The sequence below is a fragment of the Amyelois transitella genome, chromosome 2 (genome assembly GCF_032362555.1).
Source record: "Amyelois transitella isolate CPQ chromosome 2, ilAmyTran1.1, whole genome shotgun sequence".
Taxonomy (NCBI): Eukaryota; Metazoa; Arthropoda; class Insecta; order Lepidoptera; family Pyralidae; genus Amyelois; species Amyelois transitella.
The window spans coordinates 7,268,392-7,294,341 of NC_083505.1; the positions used below are offsets into that span (position 1 = coordinate 7,268,392).

Sequence of the window (25,950 nt, forward strand, 5' to 3'; positions counted from 1 at the left end):
AGTCGGGATGGTTCGGGATTGTATGAACGGGAGTACAGAGCCCTAGTCCCGAGGCGTACGGCGGCCCGTTCGCACGCACGCATGCGTGACGCTTGATCATCCTGTTGCACGCATATCGCACGCACCAACAGCATCGCGATCGCAACGATAAATAAAAGCGGTCAAATTATTTGATTTATTTCTGTTAATACGGTACCTCTGAATTTTTGCTATAGAACTCATTTTTAATAAAATGAGTAGGTGTTAATATAGTTACGTAGACAGAGGTCAACTGTGCAAAGACAGTTCGTCACAGGATCATAATAAATATTTATCTGAAGTATGCCTTGGAGTTGCCCGTGGTCGCGAGATCGCCAGCAACCGCTTGCGGTCAGTCCGCCTCTACATTTACTACAGGTTTGTTTTTACATGCATATTTTTAATTTAACTAATAAGTAAGCATCGCAAGATTTAATTTTAAAGTTTGCTTTTTTATTGTGTAAAAATCTAAATGTGTTTATCGAGTCATAATATTTTTATTATAAGAAAACGAAGAATTATAGAGGCATCACATTTCTTTTGTGTCCATGTAAAAACGTATAGTGGTATTGCATTCTTTACCGCCACTAACAAGTCACACGCTGGTCTAGTTTTTATGAGGAGAATCAAAGATAGCGATAGTCAACGAACTCATAACCCATTACTAAATTCATATGCGACATTCGAATCTGTAGAGAAGTAAGAACTCTACCGATTCGAAAGTTATGGCGGGACAATCGTCCGGCGGAGATAATGCGGTAGCCAGGCTTAATCCCCGAGATGTGTTTTAATGGATTTAAAGCGTTGTGTACATGTTTATGTCATGTCAAAAATGCCGTGATATTTAGGAACGTACCATGCCGAGCAGGTTTTCTGATAAGAGTCTTAAGAATGTGTATCGAATTTTAACATGTAAATACATACGTACAGAAAATCACGCCTTTTTCCCAAAAGGGGTGGATGGAGACTACATCTTTCCATTTGTCATAATCTTTGCATGTTTTTATTGCTTTATTACATTCAGAAGATGTAAATTAAGTTATCAAATTCTACTAATACTCCTATTGCATATGTACTTATTTTATTTGTAGGTTACCTATTGTTAGTAAATTTAATCGTAATCGTTTAAATCACTTAAGAAGTCTCTAAGTATAGTCAAGTAATATACACGTACCCATTTATATATAGAATCGATAATCTTTTCTTTTTTGAATTATTAATGATTTGGTGCTATCTAACTATATATCATGAACATCATTATTTAATACAAAAACGGTATATTTAATTCACGGTATTATACACGTTAATAATATTTTATATTGGGAGAGTGCGGATCAGATCAGCTGTGGAGCCTGGGAGCTCGGCTGTGGCTCCGTTTGCGGGCTCAGTCATAAGGCGCCTGTGCCGGTGGCCACCCGCCACCCAATAGCTCGATTACTTAATTTTTACACGATTATTTCAGCGTTTTCGGTACCGCGTAAGACTCTGAAATTTAAAAATGAAATAAGTACATAGTTTAAAATGTTTCTACAACGTCATAAACACACATAGTTTGTGATAAAGACATTTTATTATGTTTTCGTTGTTACGTGGAAAACCGCGCGAAAATATAAAAAGTAGAATAAAATTGGAATATGAAAAACAAAGATGCCCTGGAATTGTTTCTGGGGTTACGAGGCTCCCCCTCCCTGCAAAGTGAGCGGACCCCTACATTTGTTGTTACAAGTACGTACTAAAACTTTACCAATACGTTTTTGTTTTATTCTTAACTTCAACTTAATTTACATATGCGTTCTTATTAATAGTAGATAAGTTATTATTTATTTATACCAACATTTATAATAAACAAAATGTAAATATTACACTACCTTAAACTTTTAATGAAAATTTTATAGAATGTATATAAAAACCAACTATACCTAGATTAATTTTAAGGTATCTGATTGTTACTAGGAAAAAGTATCTTAATCTACACAAACGGTTAAAATATTTGAGGCTTTTTAAGTGGATATAACTCCTGTTTCCCAGGCCACTTGAGAACCAGGGCTAATGAGTACAATGGATGCGTGTAATTGGTGCAGTGAAGCCGCGCGACCACCCAATGCATAAGTTCTTCATAAAATTACGCTTCTGGAAATCAGAAAAATACAGTGACTATCTTTACTTGAGCCTGTAGCTGCAGTATTTTTCAGACTTGAAAATATTATAATGAGATTAAACAAGTACTATTTTCAAGTCCAATATATATGCTTGTTTAATTTATTGGTACAGGTGCTCTCCGGATGATATTGTTTCGCGTAAACACTGAAATCTGAATAATAAATATTCATACATTGTAACTGCCTGGGTATTTAACTGATGATAGCGTAGGCTCAGTTTCGGTATATTGTTCTTCATTTTGGTGTATCGCTCCTTTGGGTATATTATTCCAGGTTACATTACTACCCGTGTATTAAACTTCAACAAAATCCGTCCAGAAGATTTTCCGGAAAATGTAAAACATACATCCATTATTCCACACATCCTTATTTATAATGTTAAGTAGGACTATCGGTAAATATTTAGTTATTGTAGGTAGTGAGATTCATGGTGTGTCACTGCTTAATTTTTACTTCATCCAACAGTTTAAATTGTCAGAAGTTAGAGATAATGCCTGAATTTTATACAATAGCATTTGCATTCAACTTTCAATACATATACATAAATTTATATATCCCTTTTATATCCCTTAAGGGGTAGATATAGCCAACAGTCTTAAAATAACTGAAAGGCCACGTTGTGTGAAGTGACAGTGAGAAATTCTCATATTGTCCTTTAAAGTTTGTAATTCTGTAGTAGGTATGTAAGTACATATGTCGCAGAAGCATTCGGAATGCCCCCATAAAGCTTAACAAAATAATTAGATATTAGATGTGAAGTAATCCTTTCCTCTTCTAACTTAGTAAGAAGGTAGCCTATAAATAAACTTGGTTCGGTTTTAAATCAGTTTTGCGGTGTGTAACGAGATAACCGAGTTACCTTCCGAAAATTAAGTTAAGGACATCACTTTCGCCAACTCGTCCCAAACAAACGAGAAAAACAGGAAGATTAATTGTCTATCATGAGAAAATGAATCTAGTTTTAATTGTGGTTTCTCATGAGTACCAAACGTGAACTGTTCCTAGAAGGGCAGCTATGATGCAGAACGTCTACCGGCGCTGCTTGTTATACCATAGAAATATTAGATAAAAGTGTTGGAAGTAGTGTCAGTCATCTACTCACATTACAGCCAGTGCCTAGGGTCACTCGTGAGCCGCTGATCTTATCACTGCTGCGCCGCCAATGCTGGCATCTGGCATATACTGCGATGGGACTCAACACGCATGAAATACTTTTTATTATATTATCCATACATATAATAAAACTGTAACTGAACTTTGTCTGTACATTGAAGATATTTAAGAAAAAAAAATATAAGGGGTCTTTTTGGGGTCAATAGAAGCCAAAACAATTTCTTTTAGAATTTTTGTCTGTCTGTCCGTCTGTCTGCCTGTATGTTTGTACACGCATTACGCAAAATCTACCGAACGGATCTGAACGAAATTCGGCACAGATATAGTTAGTAACTGGATTAGAATATAGGCTACTTTTTATCCTGATATTCTATCCCAAGGGGATGAAATAGGGGGTGCAAGTTTGTATGGAACTTCGACATTTTTGAATCGATATAAAAAGCTATAAATAATTAATTATTATATTTATTATTATATTACATTATATGTATGGATATACGGCTCTGTTTATCTTAATAAATATAATAAGAACATTACAAACGTATTAAAAGAAATTAAGAATTTCAAATTATATAACCTAAAGATACTCAATATTTATAATTCCTTAAGTGATAAAATGTAAGATTGTTCTCTTGAATACTATTTCACTGTACATGATACTGCTGCTATAGAGATCTGCCCTTGATGCACCATTGTGATACACCAACGGACAGCCCTCCACAGCTGCCAAACTATTGCCAGGGAGGGATTTACTTGGTCTGGGTCATGCGGATGGGATGTTAGTGGACCGGATTGCCAGGTTATGGAGTGAGATACGGACATCTGCCTCGAAAAGCTCTCACATAATTTTGATTAGACAGATGGTGACTCGCTGCTCATTGGCAAAACAACATTATCTGATGTTATTATTCAGAAAATTAAATGTAAATAAGGAATAGATTTTATTAATATTTCTATGGTAACTTCCTTAAAACCGACAGAGACTTCACGCAAAGAGAAATACATTCTGTAAGTATCTTGGGACTTAAAATACATTATCTGTTTTATTACAATAATGAATCACTAGCCAAGGATTGTATTCATTATAATAATTAATCAATTATCCATATAATAAAATAAAGGAGGCTACTTATAAAGACGAAGACGCTAGACGTGATTGTAAATGAATAATAGCAGTACCCTATCTAGTTAAGTTATGATTAGAAAGGCCGTGTGGTTCCCGGCACCATTACAAAAGAATAGGACCACTCCATCTCTTTCCCACGGATGTCGTAAGAGCCGACTAAGGGATAGACTTGGGATTCCTCTTTAATGTAAATCCCTGTCAATCTAAGGTCTGCCGCGCCGATGGATGCATGGCTAGGGGCGAGCCTAGTCTCGAGCGTGCCACTTCCGCCATGGGGTTGGGCGACCCCCAGGTAATGGCTAGCCTTACCCTGGCATGCGGGGCTCTGCTGGGGCGGACAAAATTTTTCCCTAGCGTCTCGTGGGAATCGCATTATGAACCTTAAAAAGCATATAAATGGCGGCGATGGTGTCCGCACCCCATCACGTCTCGTTCCCGGCGGGAGCGGTATGCGGTCTGCTGAAAGCCGCTTTGCGACGATGAATGTAAGAGGAGGAATGAAGGATAAGATTGAGGAAGTATGCCAGATGATGGATGAAAGACGTTTGGATGTGTTGTGCGTGAATGAAACGAAGCGGAAAGGATGCGACGCGACGCAGCACGGCCCTTACACGGCGTATTGGTCTGGAATTTCCAGTACCAGCCGAGGCTGTCAAGGGGTCGGTCTAATTCTTTCTGCACGAATGGCTGAGTGCGTGAATGAGTATGAGTGTGTCAGCCCTCGTCTTCTATGGATTAGGCTGAAAGTTGGAATCACTCGGATCTTCGTCCTAGGTGTTTATGCACCTTGGGATGTGGGTTCGAGGGGTACAACATCAGCAAAAAGCGAAAACGAGGAGTTCTGGAATAGTGTAAGAGAAGTATTGAAAGTTACCAAGCCAAATGAGAAGATTATTATGTTAGGTGATTTTAATGGATGGGTGGGTGTAAAGCGTGATGGATATGAAAAGGTGCTTGGTGCGTTTGGTGACGAAAAGGTGAATGATAATGGAAGAAGTGTATTAGAAATTTGTCTAGAGTGGGATCTTTTTGTGTCGAACTCAATGTTTCAACATAAAGAGATCCACACCTACACAAGAGTGGAAGGTATTTTAAAAAGTATGATAGACTTTGTGATTGTAGATGAAAGATTGAAGAACAAAGTGCTGGATACCCGTGCATATCGTGGTGCTGGCATTGACTCGGACCATTTACTGGTGATATCCCGGATAAGGGGTATCTTCAATCGCTGGCGGCACAGGGTAAGGGAGCAAACCAGCGCTTTGGAAAGAGTAAAAGTAGAAAATTTGCAAGATATGGATGTAGGTAAGAAGTATAATAATAGACTGAAGGATGAATTTGAAGATTTAGAGGAAATGAGCGATATTGAAGATGGATGGAAGAAATTTAAAGAAAGAATTGTGAAAGTAGCTGTTGAAGTGTGTGGTGTAAGTAGAAGAAGGAAAGGAAAAAATCACAAAAATGCGTGGATGAGTAAAGATGCAAGAACTTGTGCGATTAAAGAAGAAAGCATGGCTGGATTTGTTAGCAGCAAAAGCTAACTTAAGAATGCAAGAGGTTATAGATGAAGATGTGAATGAAGCACGTAAGGAATATAAGAAAATGAAAGATTTGGTTAAGAAAGCTGTGATTAGAAAGAAAGAAGAGTATAAAGAGGATTTTGATAAAAGGCTATCAGAAGACTTTCAGTCAAATCTGAAAGTATTCTGGAAATCCGTAAGGTCAGCCCGAGGAAATACTATAACCAGAGAGCTGACTAGGATCAGATGCCAGGATGGTAGCGTTGTGAAAGGAGAAGAATGTGTACTAAAGATATGGAAGGACTATTTTGAAAGTTTATTTGAAAAAAAGGAAGGAAATAAGAAAGATTTCTGCTATAGCGAAGAAAAAGAGAATGAGATGGAAGGCGAAATTGAAATGTTCGAAATTGTGGAAGCACTTAAGAGTATGAAAGCGGGAAAGGCTGCTGGGTGTGATAGAGTGTCGGTCGAGATGCTTAAAGCAGGAAAAGGCGTAGTAGCTAGTCAGTTGTACTGCCTTTTCAATTTGTGTTGGAGAAGCGGCCGAGTACCAAAAGATTGGTGTAAGGCTGTTATCGTGCCACTTTACAAAGGAAAAGGGTCACAGCTGGACTGCAAAAATTATCGTGGTATAAGCCTGCTTAGCGTCGTCGGCAAATTGTATGCTAAGGTATTGATTAATAGAGTCAGGAATGAAACTGATGACAAAATATGGGATGCTCAAGCGGGATTTCGAAAGGGAATGGGATGTACTGATCAGGTCTTTTCCTTGCGGTGCATAGCCGAAAAGTTTTTGGCCAAGAGTCAAAAAGTCTATTGCACATTCGTAGATCTGGAAAAGGCCTATGACAGAGTTGAGAGGAATGAATTGTGGTCAGCACTTTCTATGCATGGGGTGAGCAGTCTCTTAATACGAGCACTGAAATCCTTATATGAGGATTCGAGTGCTTGTGTCAGGATAAACGGAGCGCACACTGAGTGGTTTAAGATTGAGAAAGGCGTTAGGCAAGGATGTGTTGCGTCACCGTGGCTGTTCAACCTATTTATGGATAGCTGTTTGACAGATTTGAAAGAGTCTAAAAGTGGATTAAGGATGAATGAGTTACTCGTCAAATGTCTGCTCTATGCCGACGATCAGGTTATACTGGCGTCATCAGCGGAGGAGTTACAGGAGATGGTAAACTGTATGCATGAAGCTTTAAAAGAGAAAGGAATGAAAGTGAACGTAAGTAAGAAAACTAAAACACTGGTTTTTGAAATGGAGAAAGAAATGACAGCATGTAATATTTTGATTGGAGGAGAAAAAGTGGAGCAAGTGAAAGAGTTTGTATATCTAGGATCAAAGTTTACATCAGATGGCAAGTATGATAGTGATATTGAAAGGAGAGTGAACGCGGGGAACATGGTGAATGGGGCTTTGCATGCCTTTATGAGCAGTCAGAAACTATCCAAAAAGGCTCGACTGGCTGTGCACAGGGGCGTGTTGGTCCCGACATTAATGTATGGGAGTGAAAATTGGGTATGGCAAAAGAAGCATGAAAGCAGAATAAATGCAGTGGAAATGAGAGCGTTAAGGAGTATGATGGGTGTGAAATTGAGTGACAGGATAAGGAACAGCGTGATAAGGGAATGTTGTGATGTGAAAGAAGATGTAGTTACAGGAATAGAAAAGGGTATGTTAAGATGGTTCGGTCATGTGGAGAGGATGAATGAAAGCAGGTTGACTAAGCAGATATACAAGGAGAGTGTGGAGGGAAAGGTCGGAGTGGGAAGACCTAGACGAACGTATCTTGATCAAATTAAGGACGTCCTGGTAAAGGGTCAGGTCAAAAGTACCCGAAACCGCCGAGCTTGTATGAAGAGAGTTATGAATGTGGACGAAGCGAAAGAAGTATGCAGAGATCGTGGCAAGTGGAAAGAGGTAGTCTCTGCCTACCCCTCCGGGAAAGAGGCGTGATTTTATGTATGTATGTATGTATGATTAGAAAACAGTAGGCATAAATAGTTAAGCCTCGTTATTATTTAGTATGTGGGACATAGGTAGTCGGGTCGCCTTGGCAAGTCAAGTAGTTGTAGGTAACGGTAGAATGCTAATGCATTTGTGGCAAGTCTTACTAGGGATTGTCATATGTGAGCATAGTAAGTATGAACGCTGGCCGCCGCTTCTCAGAGAATTGCGCAAGAACAAGTGCGCCGCCCACGTATGCTACGTCGCCGCCTCTGCAACTTAACTTTCAGGTTCATTGTCACCTAATTCAATAATCGTTGACACAGAACTACAAAGTGGCTTTCAACACGAGAAATCATTGAATCAAGAACCAAATATAAGTACTGAACTTATTTTTCCAATATAGGTATGTTAAATGTTGACGGCCTCTGTGGCGCAGCGGTAGTGCGCTTGTCTGTGACACCGGAGGTCCCGGGTTCGAATCCCGGTCAGGGCATGATGAGGAAAGCACTTTCTCTGATTGGTCTGGGTCTTTGATGTTTATCTATATAAGTATTTATTAGAAAATATAGTATGTTTGGTTTAGTATCTCGTAACACAAGTTTAGAACTAACTTCGAAGCTAACTCAATCTGTGTAATTTGTCCCATATACGAGTATATTTATTATTATTTATTTAATGTTACTTGTCAGTTTTGGTTCGGGTTTAATATGCAAGTTTTTTATCATCGTAAAGATGAAGATAATGCTTTTTCAGATATAGGTAATACGGATAAAAATATGTAATTGATATGCATGAGCAGCAATCATTGCTTTAAATAAAACAGCCAATATTCTACGGCACTGCAAGTGTTACATCAATTTTTTTTTCTTACTGAAAATTAAGGCGTGTAAAACAGTTAATTGAATGTATGTGATACATAAACGTTTCTGATTGTGTTTACGTACAAATTGAGCCTTTGTGCCAGAGCATTCATTCATCTATCCTACGTTTATAAGTTAATTAAGAGCGTATGTAGAGATGCGATGCGATTGTGATGTGCGTGCGTCTCTTACGAACAATAAACCCTTTCAGCGGTCGGCGTCTTTGATTGCGAGCTCATAATTAACTCTGGGCAGAATCGAATCGCTATTGACATTGTTTAATCACTTTATCAGTGTCTATGGTTGGTAAGTTAGTATTTGTGGGACTATCGTTTAATTTATAGAAACTTTTAGTTAAATATTTTTGATGCACGCCTGTAAGTTCTAGACCGCTTCCAAATTTCAAATATCTAAATCGATTTGGGCTGTGCGTATGTCAATCAGTCATCAATTAGTTTGCCCCTTTTATCAAAATCAGGTAAATACTGCAGTGAAATTATATTCTCCTATATTTCCTTATATGGGAAAGGGAACGTTTCTAGCATTGACGTAAGATATCGATTTCATCGTTTTTTATATGATGTTGAGTATTAAAGTTATCCGATTTCAAGTTTCGGATCAATTGGTTGACTGACACCGAACTCGACGTCGCAAGAAGTTGTTTTGCGCCACTGCGCCTGATTTGCCTGCAAATCATTATCCAATCATTGTTAATGAAACTGAGTAAGAACTTAAACGCAACTCCATTCAAGGAATGTCACTAAGATATAAGTAGGATAATTTTTGTATTCAATACATCGGCATCGACCGAAGTAGTTATTGGTAAGCTAATAAAGTAGTTTATATCGTAAAATGTATAAAAGTGTTCATTGATTTGCAAATGGAAGGGCACAAAAAATAATAAAAATAGAAAGTGAAACAATGTTCGGATACAATAATGACTACATAGAAATCGTAGCGTTTATGTAAGTACTTAAGTAAACGTATCACAGTTGAATTTATATGACGGACCTTATTTAGGAAAATAGGGACTCACTAAAATTCTAAAAAAGCTTTATAAATAATAGCAAATAACGTAATCTAATACAATATTTTTTAAACGAAAATTCTTGTATTATAAGGTTGAGAAACAAATTATATGAATGCGTTATAAGAGTCTAAACTTTATTAAAGTCACGTATTTTAATGAAGTGTCTGTCCCATCGATATTCTGTGGAAGGGCGGCGTCGACGTAGTCTGATACAAGTAATGATTTACGGCGCATTCCGAAGCAGGTCTAGCCAGGACCTTCCACCAGCCCCCATGGGAATGAATTACTTCACACACGTCGCCGATGACAGACAGCACTACAAACGCTTTGTCTGAACGTGTATGGTATGAGCGGAGCTGATTTGGATGTGGATTAGTCATTGCTATACAGATACATGACGTAATAATCGGTAATGATCTAAACAACTCTGCATTAGAGTTGTAGAGTTAGAAAATTTATTATTAATGTATTCCTTTTCATATCGAGTAAGTCACATAACATAACATATAATCACGTCTATATCCTCTGCGGGGTAGACAGAGTTAACAGTCATCAAAAGACTGAAAGGCTTTGTTCAGCTGTTTAACTTAATGAAGAAGTCGAGTAAGTTAAAAAACTAATTTAAAAATATGCGCACGCACACATGACGTGATCGGATGTAGCGTAATGATCGTTTTAGTCAAAATATTTGCCGAATGGAAGCGTTCCGGTTCGCTGGTAAAACAGCAGCATAAAAACTACTTATTTATAATAAGTACTTCTGGAGATACTGAAAGTGCTAATGCAAAACAGGTATCAGAAGGAATTGAAAACTGTATTTTTTCATTACTTTCGATTCTGTGTTCTGCATCTTGTGAGTAGCATAAGTCCATTTTTACTAGTTCTTATCACCACCACACGCATCTTTTTAAAGTGCCACAAAAATCTGAAGAGCAATAAAATGATTTTCATAATATGCCTATGATTCATTCTTTCTCGATAGTTCTTTTAGTTTGAACGTGAAGCATGCGGTAGTTTTGCACCGGTAGCTCTCACCGCAGGAAACTGGGTACAGGTAGGAGTAATGATCCCTCTAATGAGTGGCCTTGTTTATTTAGTAGTCAGAGCAAAAGGTTATCATTTTTATACCAATTACGATAATATCTTTCTTGCCAATTCTACATTTTGACCGCTCAAAATGATGATAGAAAATGCAGTTACTGATTGTCAGTCAAAGTAGATATCTAAACGATCCTATATAATAGTGTAATAAGTCATTTAGGTTTTTTTATCACTGCAAAATAGCAATAGGTAATTACCATTTTTTTACAATATTTTTTTTAGTGTTCCCAAATCAGTTTCTTTATATTTGAACTACCTATATTATAATAATTTTTGATAGTTGTTATGTCACCTTTAACAGCTGTTCGGGATGTGGGTTGAGTTTCATTACTGAAATACAAGTCGAGCTCTGCAAAACATCAGACCCGCAAAAAATATCACGGTTCGCAAAGCATGCCCGCCAGCTGCTGGCCGAAGCGACGTCGTTCAAACTTCGTCTCTCCTTCCCCAAGGCTGGGTTCACATTCAATACAGTACACGCGTTTCTTGAGCTTGAACACTTTCTGGCAATTGTAGCAAACCCAATAATAAAATTCATTGAACAATTCCTGGCCATGAATCAAATGCGTTTGAATGGAAGTCATAAAATAAATTTTATGCCCTTATTGGTGCTTATACAGTCTAGTAAAAATAGTCCCGACCACCTGGTGTACTCAGTGTCAGCTTGGAGTGAAGGCAATATGATTTATTGGCCTCCAAACCCAACACAATGCGACCGCAAAAATAACCCTTGACTATTTACTAACAGACAAATTGTCCTCATAAACTCAAGTGGGTAAAGTGAACAGCTTTGTAAAGTGAAGCGAAGGGTGCATAGTAGCAAACACGTTACTATCGCCCCTATCATAATATCTAGGAGAATTACAGTATGTAGTTTACTTACCATTGTTAAAAATACCGAATATTTCACCGAATATACCAAGCATTTTGTACATGCATTATTTCTCATTGTAAAGATATTTTTAATTATTATATCGATATATCAATCTATATGTATTTGCTACGGTAGGCTCTAAGGTTGGGCTATTACTATTGTTTGAGGGAGTGCGTTTAGAAATTATCAGCTGGATGGGAAGAGACATAACAGACAATCATTGACTCGGCCCGACACCACCGAATCTTAACTGTGAACGAGTTTACAAACAGGAATTACCAAAGCTATATATTTACTGAGCAGCCTATGAACCCTTAGCTACAAATCAAACATAAACTATGAATACAGTTAAAGTTAACATAAATATTTACATAACTTAGTAAATTGCTTTTCAAATAAGTACCCAATCAAATTGGGAAGAGACGCGTAAGTTGCCTTCATGTTAGAACATTCAGTTGCTTACCAATTCACGGTTGAATGGAGGGCAATTATCCAAATAGCCAAGTTAGTTCGGCGGGCAGCATGTTATGGATGGTAATTCTCAGTTCAGAGACAGCCACGTGGGAGGTCTTTATTGATGCTTATCGGGGGCAGAGTGAATTAAATTGACGTACTAGGAGCCTAGATAATTATTACCCCACTAAGAAAATGTTATGAATTTTGATCACGACAAAAGAAGTAAATTCTGTTTTCCTTTTATGTTATATGTGTAGATCCTAATGAAGGATTCGATCAACCTTTTATTTGATTCGTTTTTCTATTCCGACCATTTTTTTCATAGATTTTAATCCCTCAGACTGGAATACCTGCACGTATCCTGCTATAATAAGCAGAAACTAAATTGTCCTGGAGTCACATACCTCTTGCGACCGACCTTCATGAAGTACTAAATTGTTTTTATTGTCCGTTGTTCAGCTACATAGCAGCGTTTTATGGTGCTTTAATTTTTTCATGACTTATACTACTACCAAATTAGTATACTCGTATCAAGTTGCTTGTTTAGATCTTAATCGCGATATGACTTTTAGTAGTTTATATTTAGACTTGGGGAAATCCAGCAAAGATTTACTTACATAGATAAGCATTTTAATAAATAATAGAGGAACATTATTTTTAACGGCAGAGAAGATGTTAGTCAGCAATTTGACATCTTTGCGCGAGGAAAATTTGGAGTTTTACATTAGGGGTTTCATATTATGTATTTTGTTCTCTCATTTATCCGATATTTTAATATTGAGTCATTTGTAAATATCGGATATGTTGCCCCAAGCTGCTCTTTCATCAGCTGATGATCCCCTCGTCACTTCGTTTTTTTCACTCTCTTCAGCTGCTGACACGTTAAGTAATAAAGTTGTCATTTAGATGCATAAGCGAGAGGTGTCGACGGTTAATATTTAATTGACATTTTGATCGATTTAACAGTGGAGTATTGTGTCAGCTATTGTTTAAAATATAAAAATATATATATATATCTTTTTTAATTATAAAAAGAAATTTATATTCTCATGACGGTATTGTTGGTGAAGTCTTGACATAGTTAAACAGTCACGTCATTAGTGGACTTTGAACATGTTCATGCATATTTAGCTTTACTTACATTGTCTTGAAACATACAAACACCAGAATTTGACGAGACTGTAAAACTGAAATGTAAAACTGCGGATAGTTGCGTAAAGAATTTGGGTGTGCTTGAGTAGAAACTAGATACATGAACACCTCTACATGACGTCAGAGTAGTTGCAACACTGAATAAACAAAGCCGCAAGCAGCCTTTGCTACTCGGCCATCGTGTTCTCATTTCCAGGACAAACAAAGAATATTTTTTTTAATAATTTACCTTCATCATTAGGCACTTTGTGCAATGAAAAGATTTAAAGGATTCTTGACCACAACCCAGAAGATTGGGACCCACGATCTCGATCCTTACAACCGGTTACAGCTAGCGGTTAGTATAACTCGAGTCAATTTGGCCCGTATAGTCAAGATTTAATTCAATGAAGATCTTGTTAAGTGTTTAACGAAGATAAATAGATTTTTTATTAAAAATATTCATTGAGTTTCTCACGTCGAAATAAGTTTAAACTTTATTTTGTTTTCACATAGGTATAAATACCGTCAATAAAACATATTATTAGCTAGAATAATAGTAGTTTTTAACAAATTTAAATTGTAAATTAAAATATAAATACGAAAGTTGAAACTCATTGAAACCCTTGACCCAATAAGTCATCAAGTTGTCTTTTAACAGAAGTGGACTATGGACTTCACAAACACGAAGGTTTTTCACAGCAATCTGAATAATGGAACTATTGTTAAATTTTAGTTTGGTTAAATGCTATGAAATGTAAAGGCGGATTCCTGCCGACAGGTCACGAGTCCACATAGTTCACCTTATAGCCAGACGCGTGTGCACGCTGCTCGCAATACCCGGACGTGATATGAAGCAAGCTATATGAGTATGCCCGTCCAAATACGATATACACCACGGTAAATCCATTATTCACGGCGCGGGTGGTCTTCCAGAATCGGCAATACTCGGAAATTAAAAAAAAAAGTTCGATTACGCTGATTACGATTGCATCAAATGAATGAATTCGTTTTACCAAGAACAGTTTTGAAGAAAGTAACTTTATACATTAAACAAAAGATTTGATGTCATTAAAACCGTTTATCAGCTTAACTGTACTGTCAGAGTAACATACATATATGATTGGTTTTAAATAAACAAAATTGACATTATTCGTAAAAGACTTTTTCTATTCAGATTACAAATTAATTACTTTCTTAGAGTGGTTTAACTCTGGAAAGGATACTCTTTCCTAGCGTCGTTTGCAGTGCAACATGTGCGTAATTCTAACTTTCTCTATTTAAGCCCTATATGGCGGATACACAAATTAAAAAGAAAACAGGAAAGACAGATGGTTTATCATATCGCAGATAAATAATTTCACGTTAGATATAATAAGTACTTTACACGTATTCCTAAATATAAATTTCATTTGTCGTAGATATAGTGGCACGTATATTTTATTTTTAGTGTCTATTTATAATAACGTATAAACGTAACGTGATAACGTGTGTACCCTTCCTTATTCTGAAACCTTATAGTGTGAGTCATTCGTACTCGTAAATAAAAGTGGTTTCTCAGCTCACCTGAATCATCACCTAAGCTAGAGTTTTTCTCATTATAGCGTTTTTCGACGGGCTTCGCTTACAAAGAATATAAGTGAGTTTGGCAGTTTTTTAGTCCGCAGTTCGCAGCCTATAGCTTATACATATTTACCAGACTCACTTTGGAAATTTCGTAACGTACTAGTTAAGTATAAAGTATCTATTGTTCTTTTATACACAAGCCGAATCTGTGAAATCACACACATCTGTGTTTAAGTTCGTTCGTACCTACATTTTTCTTAAACTGATTCGTTTGCTATAATAATCGTAATTATTTCGTCAATTTCATTCCTTGTTTCTACGTTATAATTACATTAAAATATAAGATGCAAGGAAAGGGAAATGTAAGACGTGACTCAATTTGTTTAGACATTCGAGTGTATAAATGTATAATTAAAATAAACGTCCGGCAATTGGATTTCGTTTTATTTGCTGGTCTGCTGCTGCACGGTCTATCCAAACGCGCGCCACGCATTGCGCGCTTGCATAATTTATAAAATTAACTGTTGTTTAGTTTGGTGCGATGCAGTCATTCGGCGATATATCGGTTCAAAAGTTTATCGACACGGATAATTTTACAGTGCCGTGCCGTGCAATTGCATGCTTGATATTTTTATCTATGTGTCTCGTTTTTACGTGACTATAGTAGATATTTATCACGTGGACATAGAGCTAAACTTTAAATAATCCATATTATTAATGTAGAGGAAAGATACAAATATTTTTTGTCTGGAATAACGACTATATCGAATTCGATAAATTTTTGACTAAAAATACTGCTATCATTCTCCTTTCGTCCCGGTTGCTTTCTCCCTGGGGTGGAGGCGGGTCAAAACATTTTTTAATTATTTAATAGTGTAGTTTCACCTTTGCTCACGTTACCCAACTCCTCACCCTAAGGTAAGAGGGATTCACCCTCTTAGTGTCTCTATAATGTTAGGGTGTGTTCGGTCATCATCATAACTCAAATGCAGGGGCGAAGAAGGCAATAGCAGTCTATTACCTCATTTATAAAAATGAATACATTCGAAAATAAATGTCACGCGATTTTGTTTTGTTTTAATAAGCAAAAATAAAATAACATCTCATTTTGTGTGGAAGGCAATGTTACTTTTGCTAAGTTTATCTATTTGTAGCATGCCTTTAAATCTGCGAAAATAATTATAAAATATTTAATTAAGTCATAATCTTAAAGTAAGAAGTAGATGACTAAGTTATAAATCTTTTTTTCAATCCTGAATAAGTACCTATAGGTCCCGTGTAAGTATACACGGAACTCAAATTCAAGCTAGTCATTACTACTTACTCATTACGTACTTCGCTCTTTATGTGTGTTTACTTAAGTAGGTGTCAAAAATGAAAAAATAAAACAAACAAAAACAATTTTTTTTTAGCAGAGCGTAGTTTCGATCTACGGACCTCTGGGTTATGGGCCCAGCACGCTTCCACTGCGCCACTCTGCTCTTGGCAACGGCAGCGAAATTACTGCTCTAAAGCTACGGCCGCTAGCTATTCACATGGCATAAATATTGAACACAGTTTTTTAAAGTAACAAATAATAATAGTAGGTACTGTCTGTAATAAGAATTTAATACTAAGTTATACATATATTGATTTGTCTATAAGTGATTAATTCAGGACTTAGGAAATCGGATAATACGTACTCGTACTTCACTTATAATAAGTAGTAGATAAACTCAAAAATTACTGAATTCGTTCTGCGATAACTCTCAACTTTGATCCGTTGTATTGGAGTACCTTTTCACTTTAGTTCTGTAGAACCTCACTTCGGTTTTAGAGAAAATTACCCATTTGTTTTTTGGAAAACCTAGTAAATCCGATGTAAAATTTAATTACCACAATAAATTTGTGAGGGTCGTCGGCTTTCGTAGAAGCATGCGACTTTCTGAGCGTGACGTCGGCTGCCGGCCCCCCTTTAGGGCCCGCGGAGCGCCTCTGGACTAATTGGGACTCGTAATTAATGAAAGTGAGTGACCGAGTAACGGCAACCATTGTTACACGTTTCATTGTATATCTGAAACATTCTTGAATTAATTCCTTTATTATCACGGCAGTAAACGTTCGTAGAAAACAAGTTATTTATTACTGCTATATCGAGAACTGTGTGTGGAATGACTTTCGATAAGGATAGACACGAGTAGCTATAAAACGCGCGCAGTACAGTGAACAGATAACAAACAGATATATTTGCACATTGTCGAACAATAAGCGACACTGACAATTAAACATTACTTTTATCATATTTTTGTCTACATTTTTGGAACTAATATATTGTAAATTAGCCCGCGACTTCGCTGTTAGCGTAACTTGTGGAAACTACAATTATACGGATGTATAAAAGACTTATATTTAATTCTATAGTACCCTGTTCCCATACCAATTTTATATAACCACAGAAGTATATGTGCGTGCGGCAGTCCTCGCTCTCGACGCTTTTCATAAAACAGGAAAAGACAAAAACGTTTTTTTTATAATTTTGAATTGAAGACTCTGGGTTTCACGTCATGTAGGTCATGTGGTTGTTGACCTAGCAATAATTCGTATTTTATTTATATCCAGTCGCTATTAGTTTTTAATTAAACTTGCATTAATCTCTTTTTAAAAGTTTTAAAGCAGTGCTTGAAGTATTGATTGATTTGAACTCCTTTTTCCCTTGATCGAGTTTAATGAAACAAAGTTTTAACAACTCTCCTAATTACTTATATGATATATACCTACGTGTAAACCGCTTTCAAATCCGTAGAGTATATCTTCGGAGTTAGGTACCAGACAGACAGAGAGACACAAAAATTCAAATATTGATTTTCTTTACTTATATGATCATGAAGAAAATCAATATTTGAATTTTTTGTGTCTCTCTGTCAAAAACGAAACGAAAACCTATTAGTTTTCTTTAATTTTCCCTGTCTGTACATTAAATATTTTTCCAAAATACTGATATATTTTGGAAAAATATTAAATTTACAAATACATTCAACATTCAGTCATAAGAAGTAGGTATAACTAAGTATGATGCTGACTGACGATGCAATAGTAGATACATACCTATAGTCATCCACAAAGAAAAGACAGGGGTACTAACTTTATCTGCAATCTCCTGTTCTTTTTAACACCCAAATCATGGACATAGCTCTAAATCCGGTTTTTATTAGTACTGTAACTAATATTGAAATAGTTTGTATTGACGTCTATACTATAGGTACTAGCGCCTTCTAAAATATGTAATCGATGAAGTCATATTCAAGCCAAGACAGAATACACAATTAGGTATACAAACATATTTTTAGGGACTATATTTTACTTCTCTCGTTTAAATAAGTATCAGTATGGTTGACACGTTCGGATCGAGAAAGCGTTGCTGTGGTGTGCAGATGCCTTTGTCCTTCCGGGATACGACCGACTCGCTCGATTTCATCCACACAATCGAGTATGATTCACCAATGATCTTTGCTCGATTGCTTACATGTTTTAGGATCCTTTTAAGTGACTGACATAATTAAGATAAACAAGATATGCTTAAATAACCTACTGGGTTAAATTCTAATAAAAACAAGCAGCATCAGCATTTCAATTGTTCTACAAGAACCTTTTATTTAGCCCCATTTGATTACCAAATCTCGTTTTATTTCTATTAATACCCCGATACGCAGTGCAGGTAGTAGGTTCGGTTACGAAATGCGTTTTGTAATTTAGGAAGCTACTGCAGCCAGCAAGGACCGCCACGTGCTGCGAGGGCTTATGCCAGGTCAGATAAAGAGAAAATGGGCCATTCACGACAATGTCACAATTGTTCCGCTTATCAGCTGTTGCCGTAATTTTTACGGTACACGGAGCGTAATTTAAGAAAATGTAAGAAATTTTATATGATTTACCCTTATTGGCAAAAACAATTATGAAACATAATACACCGATTTTGAGTTCTATTATCCATGTATTTATTTTATTTTTATACTCTGTTAACCATTGTAGTACGTTTTATTTAGGTTGATACGAGTAGGTACTAACAGTATATTTCCCTCTGATGCTAAAAGAATAGTTTAATTTGAATTCTAGTGATTGTTGCTTTTTATGTTGGGTTTCCTTTATAAGAAAAAGTTATTTATGATTTCTGATGCTTGACATATCCAAATTGGAAGTATCTTCATTGATCATCAAGTGAAACGTAATTATAAAACAATTGTCGGTAATGTTCAAACGCGCTGCTTCCGGGATGCGTGCCATGTCATCTCTACAATCTGCCTTTGTGCTTTCCATCGACTATCAAAAGCTTGTCAAATTAAAATTATCGTTCACTGTACTCGGCATATAGTTTCTATGGATGAGAAACGCTAAAGAATTTGAAAAAGAATAGAACTATCAAGCAAGCATACCTACTGTGGAATCAATGTAGCCGTTAATTTTAAACTGTAGATTTACAGTTATTCGATGTTTTCGAAGTTTGAAAATATAAATGTAGTCTTTTTCTTTTTTATTTTTGTAGATATTATTTTTGTTAATAGTGGTTGGTTGTGAATAACTTTGATTAATATTGTCTTTTTAAAATAACATTGAAAATAACATTTTGCCAATCCTCAATATACTAGTGGAAGGTATTCATTTTTTATAGCTATGTAAGTACATATATCATTTTAAATCATGTTTTATGGTCAAATCCATTTAACTTTATTACAATATGCACATTCAGATGAAACAGCTACCCATGTACAAAACAAGACTCGCTATATTTTGGAGTGGGTGAAGGTCGACGGAATTAAGAATTTCTTGTACGGAATGGGGAGGCTGGGCGGTGATGACCACACGCCGTCCCGCTTTAACGTTTGTTTTTTTTTACGCCGAGTATGGTCGGAAGGAATAACTCAATCCTAAACATCGACAATGATTTTATTTCTTTAAAAAACGAGGCTATAAAAATGTACCGGAAACTAAAAGTATTTATCTTATTTAAAATAACACAGGACCCTCATAATACGCGATTGATATGTTTCGTTATGGTATTAGTGCGTGGTTAGATTTTGTTTGTTATTAAAGAAAACAACGAAAGTTTCGACACGTCACACCCCTAACTGGCGGCCCTAGTCGACTTCTCATGCTGGGAAGTCGATAGGGTATATTTGACAAAATGCATGAAAAAGAATTTTGTGTGTCGACAGGTTTTCCAATGGAACATTTTTTGACTTGAAGTAATTTATACCGACAGTTATAGATGACTAGAGGTTGTGGTTGTGGTACGAGTACATACAAATCCTCTTTTGAATATATACTTAAATAAGAACTTTTATTGTACAGCAAATACAATGTCCCGTGGAGTTTTATTTTACGAAAACAATTTCATTTTCATTTTGTTATCTATTCAATGGACAGCAGACCTATTGTTAGCCAATGATTTCATTACTCCATTTACGATAGCCGAAACCACTGCTTATATTCGAGCACTAATCATTAAAATCGACCAAACCAATCTATTTGGCCTGGCGCTGCCCCCGGTAGTACACTTATTGTTTGGATTCTAAGCATGTAACCAGCTGTTCAATGAAATTTGATTCAGTTAATGGAGCGTGTGAGATGGCTTTATTATCTGTTTTGTGTCAATCTTCCTATGAAGCTACTGCATTCATTTGTATGTTTTTTTTTTGTAATTCGGTCGGCACGGGCGTGCGCAGGCACTGCAGACGCGCGACCGCGGCAGGTGCTCAAAGCATGGCCACGTGTGGAATATTATTCATTTCTATGTATTGTATACGCGTAGGTACCATATCCATCCATATAATTGTGGAGAGTAGAAGCCAAAATCTACTTTATGTGTGCGCAGCGAGTTGTGCGTGATGTGATATGTTATAATGTTGGTTATAGGTAGCGTATTCTAAATTTTATTCCAATCCGGTTAAGCGAAACTTGTTTGAAAGATATGTACTTAATCAGATGCAACTAAATTAAAAAAAAATTATGTGGTTTTCGTTGCGTTTAGTATATCAAATGGGTGTTAGAAATATAATCATATTGGAGGTGTACAAACACTTATTGTTGGTATTGGAATCAATACATACACCGTCTTGTGATAAAATATTTTTGATGAACTTACTTGTACCTATCATTCTTGACAAAAAAATAAACTTACATTTATTTATAAAATTTGGATCTAAGCGTATGTCTTACCTTAAATCAAAGTCTGTTTTGACCATTATCTATACAAACTGTCTATATAAAATAGTGTATAGAAAATCTAATTTAATCGTCATTGCTCTAATAATAACCGTGCCTGGTGATGACGCGCCACAGACAACTACTTGCGTTAAAAGCACTCGAACATGCGGAGGAACGTATTCAGATAACGTGCAATGATTTATTTACACGGAACACGCTGCCCGTCATCTGGTCTGCAAATGTGGCGCCAGAACGCCCGGCGCCCACCGCCCAGGCCACGCAATACCTAGCCTGAACTAAATCGAATCTAACAAAGCCACTATTCTAACAAAAATTACACATGCGGGCCTATGTTTTACCCGCCAGTTAACATCAATTAGAGTAAGACTAGAAGATGCTACTTCCCTTCCGACAAACTTGATGCGAGACTTGTATATCCTGTCAGTTACAATTTGCTAACGAGTGTAAAACGAATCAAGCTTCGAGGAGATAACGATCGGACCCAGCCGTTTCTATATTGAATGCAAATTGCATCTAGTTGCTGTCGTGCGCTTTCATTCAATAGAAACTAATTATTTACTCTTTCATTGTATTGTCCATACAATACTTGTTTTGTTATATATAGTTAGATAAATTAATTACCTGATAAATTATATCTACTGTTATACGAGTTGTTTGTTATGACATTCTAGGAGTTTTTACTCTTTATTTTACTTAACAGTTTCAAATTCTCAACCACTAGTCTAAGACTTATGTGTTTAAAAAAAAGATTATTAAAGCTAACATTTCATTTCCTTGGAAAAATGGCGTTGGAGTAATAAATTGGCTTTGGCCATTTAAGAGACTATCTCATCATGGCGTTTTTAAAATGCATCTTATCATTTAGGTAAATTCTGTATAAAAAAATCTTTTTGCCGAGTGCATATTCCGTGAATGGAATGCTTGACTCCCACCGGCGCGTCCATTGTGGCGTCTAACGAAGGGCTACGGGCAGGTATAAGGGCTAGCTGGCCGGTGGTCGTGCCTTCATAATGGCCGTCGGATGTTGTTGCACGGGGCCACAATAGCGCTGAGCCGCCGTCATATCACGCGCTCGTGTTAAAACGCTTTCTAGTCCTCCGCTAGCCCCCAGCTATTTGCTCGGGCTAGCCTTTGCTGCGGTATCTATAGTGTGCCCAAATATAGACCATTCTTAGTCTAAGGCTCATTTATAAACACTTTCATTACTGTGCTTTGCGCTTTGAAGTCAATGAACTGCATGTAGTCACGATTTTATTGTATAGTTTCGGTAACGTATTACAAGAATAAGGTACCTATTTAGAAACAATTTAATTACATTTATAACAGAAACATGTTTTTAAGAGATTAAATTGTTGTTACAGAAGGAGGGTGTGGCGCAGGCGCACACATTCCGCAGCAAGTCGTTTCGGAAGCCGCGGCCGTGTCACTGGTGCCACCAGCCCATCCACAACCAGGGCTCGTGTTGCAGAGGTGAAAACAACAGCATTCTTCTCATTAAAGAGTATTTTATATAATATTTTTTATTGCCACCTAGAAAAGAATGCAGGTTTTTCTCAAAGCCCACGGGTGCTATAGATTTAACCGGGATCCAGACAGTTTTATATATATTTACGCAAAATTTCAAGATGATTGGTTGTGTAGATAACGATCGCGAGAGGTAACAAACAGACAAACTTACTTTCGCATTTACAATATTAGTTGGGAAGCTAAGATTCTATAAGTATAGTACCTAATTATATATTATGTCGATTAGTTTTATTGCTCACTGATGCTCTTACGCTGAGGGAAAATATCAGGAGGATCAATTATGGGTTATAGTTTACTTAGTCACTACAAGTAAATATCTGACTCACTCAATCCAGGTCATACATTAATGTGCACCGAGGACTCCTTTTTAGAGAAATAAAAGCGCAACCGGAACTTAGGTTACAAGGACGATAATTGTAGACTGAAAAAATCAGGGTCCGCTCGAGGCAAAAAGATCAATACATGAATAATATTTTTTCAAGACTTAGCTAATTCTTTACGCTTGGCTGCTTGTTTGACTCTTGCCCACCTTAGGAATAAATAATGAACTAATTGTGCGTTTGTTACTTTCACCTACGTCTGCTAAGAAATTCACAGATTTCACGCTGAATAATAAATAATAATTAGGTATTAGGAAATTTAGGCAAAGTAAAATCACTATTTACCTATCTCCTATAAAAACGAACAAACAAAAGATCAAAGAATCTAAAAAAAAATTGTAAATTTTAAAATAAAGTTTATTTTGTGTATAGTCCGAGCATGATTATATATTTTCTGTGTACATGAATTGGTAAATAAATATATTTTCAGGTCTTTAACCATTACTGGTAGACAGAGGCAACGGATTTGAAAAGACTTTAATAAAGTAAATGTGACTTTCTTATTACGCTGTTAGCATATGATAACAGAGGATATAAGAGGTCATAAATAGAATTTATAACCACGGAGACTCGGTGATAATTCCAGTAACTTTTATATATTTACATGTAGAATATGTGAATTAACTTAACGTGAAAATGAAGCTAGAAAATAAGTTTTTTTCTACCTTTATTAACAATACTATGTCTAAAAAGCAGTTTTACATAATGTGTTTTATATGGATGTAAATACACCGTGAATAAGTAATTACCTAGGTAAATATGTTAGGTAGTACTTATACAATACTCTAAAGGTCGAAACAACATGTTATCGATCAGCCTCCACTATTGAAGTAAGTAGGTAATGTTTTGAATTTGCGAGGCATTATCATTAGTTTGCTTATATTGTACACATAAAAGACAGGCATTTGTTAACGAACTGGCATTCAAAGGCTGACGAAATAACAAGACAACCGATTCAGTAAATGTCAAGCTCCCAAATTAATTCGACGGTCTTTAGCCGATTTAGACAAACAAATAAACAAATTATGGTCATATCCGAACAAAGCCGAATTAAATTACCTACATGTAAAATTTTAATATATGCTCAAGGTCATTTAGTAGCGAATTTACAAAAATATTATAGGTTACGTCTAAACTGATTTTAATGAACATATGTATGGAATCTTATTTTTATTTCATTATCAGAAAAAAGGCATGGGTTCTCCTGAGCCTCAATAAAAATATCAAGATTATATATAGAAAATCATGTGTACGTGCTTACATTTAAAACTGAGTACGTATTTTTGTTTGTTTCAGTCTGCAAATATGTTTGTCACGCGGCCTGTGAAAGTAAGGTAAGTGTATCAATAAAAATAAATTAAATTATTTTATGCTCTTATTAAATATTCCTTTTATTTTTTTCTTTCTTTTATAAATAAAGGATTCTAGTCTTAAAGAAAAACAATACTTAAAATATAACGAAATTGCCTTTGACGTTACATGAGTTTGTCAGAAATTGATCTTTATTATCGCCCTCAAATTTTCACCACATATCTGTAAAATATTAGTCGTGTATACTAGCGCCATCTCGTGATCATTACATGGGTGTGTAAATGATAAAGTGAAATTGAGCACGCGCATATTTCGTAGCGGTTTTACTAAGGTCTACGCCGGCGGCTACGATGCTACGCCGTTATCAATTAGTGCAGGCTACAGATAGCAGATGGCGCTACATCATTATTGTTTTTTTTCCAGTTAGTTTGAGGCATCGATTTGACTAAGTACTGAATTTATTTGCAGGACATAAATCCGAGTTCTTTTAGGTAGGAAGGTAGAGGTTATTAAATGATAAAGGTTACTTTTTATATACCATTCCATAAATATAGGCTACTCCTAAAACTTTAATTTACATATTAAATTAATTCATAAACTAACACCAAAACAGACGGGATGTAAGCCCATAGTCAACGTTTGCCGAGTCCCAGGTGTGATGGCAATCTGTCTGTCTGTCGGTCACGCTTCTATTGTTCTCCGCCTCTCCGAAATTGGCCAGTGAGCAAACAATATTCAACCATTCGAGATAATAATGTAACAAATTGACGTCGTGATCACTTTGTCGGTGTTAAATTATTCAATTACGACAATATTATGGTATTTGTTTAGCAACTTTCGTAAAAGGCAGTAATGGGCCGTACGCTATGTAATGAAGGAACATTTTGTTTAAAATGTCTTACACAAAGATACACACATGTATCGCGCCCTTTCTTTACTGGATAGACAGAGTCGATAGTCACAAGAGTAGGTAGAGATACTGGTGTACTGAGAAATAGGCTTCTTTTACAAAGTTTTGGTACCATATAGATTCCAACTCTAGTAAGAAGTCTTGATTGTACAGAAATAAAAGATTTTTGAATGAATTGTTTACTTTTATTTCATAGGATATTGGTCTTCATTTATTGTTAACCCTTTCTTTCACGTCATGTTTACATTAGTTTTAAATCGTCCATTTATCACCTGACAACAAGTCTGTTTACAGATTAGGCCTGTAACCTTAGCAAATATTGATGTTGGGCCCGTTTAAGATGACTGATTAGCTTCGGAATATTGGGTTCTTTCCGGCGAGCACTTTGCAATGTCTGATCACGTCTCGAATAACGATTATATCTTTTTTTTCGGACATAAAGGAAATGGGAAGAGCATGACGTTGAACGACGTGGGCTACACAACTAAATAGTCCTTTTAGCTGTGTGGTCACACATTATTTTACTTTCCTAACCTTTACCATTTGTGGGGTCGACAGATTTCTCAGCTGTAAGAAATAATTATAACAACTAATTTTTATAAATTAGGTACTTAAAAAAAATGAACACTTATCAATGATAATTATGTTTATTACTGCTTTAAGTAAATATAAGAAGCTTAGATAATATAATTTTTACTACTTGACACAAACCCTGT

The 25,950-nt window shown here is 36.1% G+C and overlaps 1 protein-coding gene and 1 non-coding gene across 2 annotated transcripts in view; one reads left to right on the forward strand and one right to left on the reverse strand.

The window, feature by feature from the left end:
- Nucleotides 1-1,427: 1,427 nt before the first annotated feature.
- Nucleotides 1,428-25,950, forward strand: part of LOC106133606 (tensin-1) — an 89,295-nt gene continuing 64,772 nt past the window's right edge. Inside the window, exons 1-3 of the mRNA XM_013333397.2 lie at nucleotides 1,428-1,743; nucleotides 22,468-22,576; nucleotides 24,310-24,347. Coding sequence (XP_013188851.2) covers nucleotides 1,666-1,743; nucleotides 22,468-22,576; nucleotides 24,310-24,347 — 225 coding nt within the window. The 5' untranslated portion in view covers nucleotides 1,428-1,665. The remainder of the gene's footprint in view (nucleotides 1,744-22,467; nucleotides 22,577-24,309; nucleotides 24,348-25,950) is intronic.
- Trnam-cau (transfer RNA methionine (anticodon CAU)) lies at nucleotides 16,315-16,386 on the reverse strand. The gene has a single exon. It is a non-coding gene; the product is annotated as a tRNA-Met (tRNA).